The sequence below is a fragment of the Acanthisitta chloris genome, unplaced genomic scaffold (genome assembly GCF_000695815.1).
Source record: "Acanthisitta chloris isolate BGI_N310 unplaced genomic scaffold, ASM69581v1 scaffold31934, whole genome shotgun sequence".
Classification (NCBI taxonomy): Eukaryota; Metazoa; Chordata; class Aves; order Passeriformes; family Acanthisittidae; genus Acanthisitta; species Acanthisitta chloris.
The window spans coordinates 389-1,810 of record NW_008668132.1 but is presented as its reverse complement, the minus strand read 5'-3'; the positions used below and the strand labels follow the sequence as shown (position 1 = coordinate 1,810).

Below are 1,422 nucleotides of genomic sequence, written 5' to 3'. Positions count from 1 at the left end.
ACCCACTGCCTGCCAGCTGACCCCCCGACATCCCCCTGCCTGCACCCCTGGAGCTCGGCATGCTGCTGATGGGGCAGTTCCCACCCCAAACAGCTCCCAGAGACACACACAGAGCCACTGCCAGCCCCAGCCCCTTCCCCAGCCCCCTGTGAGCCATCCCACGGGCTGCAGGAGGATGTGATGGCACACGGGGGCAGAGAGCACTCAGGTCTTGCCCTGAGGAGCAGCCAAAAAGACAAAGGGTAAAGAAGCAGGGAATATCCCTTGCTGATCCCTCAAACCCACTCCCAAGCCCAACTCCCAGCCCTCTTCACTGTAGTCCCCAGAGCTGTGACCCTTTGTGTCCCTTGCAGCCCTCCACGGCGGACGAGATGAAGCAGCTCTTCCTGCTCTTCCTCCTCGGGCTCATCACCAGCTCCTTGCAGATCGAAGACAACAAGATCCCTGGGCTGTGCTCAGGACAGCCAGGAATCCCAGGGACCCCTGGTCTGCACGGGGGGCAGGGTCTGCCAGGCAGAGACGGACGAGACGGCCGGGACGGAGCGATGGGAATGCCAGGGGAGAAGGGCGAGATGGGCCCTCCTGGTAAGAAAGGAGACATCCCAGCCAAGGAGGGGGATCTGCTCTGCCCTGCTCTGCCTGTGGGGACTGTGCTCCTGTAAAAGGCAGCAGCTGCCTGTCACTGCTTTTGTCCCCATCCCTAATGCCACCCTGCCCTGATTCCTGCCCTGATTTAGGAGTATCCACTAGGAACAGGACTCTATCACCCCTGGTTCCTAGGATGGGGCTTCTCCCAGCCTGTGGGGGTTTCTCCAACAATCTGTTGATATTGTGTCACTTATGCTCCTAGCACTGACCACAGCAGACACTCACCCCCTGCATCCCTGGTGGGATTGGGACTGGGCAGGAGGGCTGGGCTGGGGTGGCATTGGTGGCAGTGGCTTAGGGGTAACCCTGTCCCTCTTCTGCCTGTCCCAGGAGCTCCTGGTCCCCGTGGGGAGCTGGGCAGCCCCGGTGTGGATGGCAGGCCGGGTGAGAAGGGTGCTCAGGGCGAGTGTGCCGTGGCTCCACGCTCAGCCTTCAGCGCCAAACGCTCGGAATCGCGCAGCCCTCCGCTGGCAGACCAGCCCATCCTCTTCGACGTGGTGCTCATCAACGAGCAGGGCCACTACGACCCCACCACGGGCAAGTTCACCTGTGAGGTGCCAGGTCTCTACTACTTCGCCGTGCACGCCACGGTGTACCGCACCAGCCTGCAGTTCGACATCATGAAGAACGGCCACTCCATCGCCTCCTTCTTCCAGTACTACGGCAACTGGCCCAAGCCCACCTCGCTCTCCGGGGGCACCCTGGTCCGCCTGGAGCCCGAGGATGAGGTGTGGGTGCAGGTGGGTGTGGGGGACTACATCGGCTTCTACGCCA

General features: G+C 62.4%; 1 protein-coding gene across 1 annotated transcript; it reads left to right on the top strand.

Moving 5' to 3' along the window:
- Positions 1–355: 355 nt before the first annotated feature.
- Positions 356–1,418, top strand: C1QTNF5 (C1q and tumor necrosis factor related protein 5; the record flags this gene model as incomplete). Its single annotated transcript, XM_009072782.1, has 2 exons — positions 356–585; positions 979–1,418. Coding segments are annotated over exons 1-2 (654 nt in total), but the record flags the coding sequence as incomplete, so codon positions are not given.
- Positions 1,419–1,422: the final 4 nt, after the last annotated feature.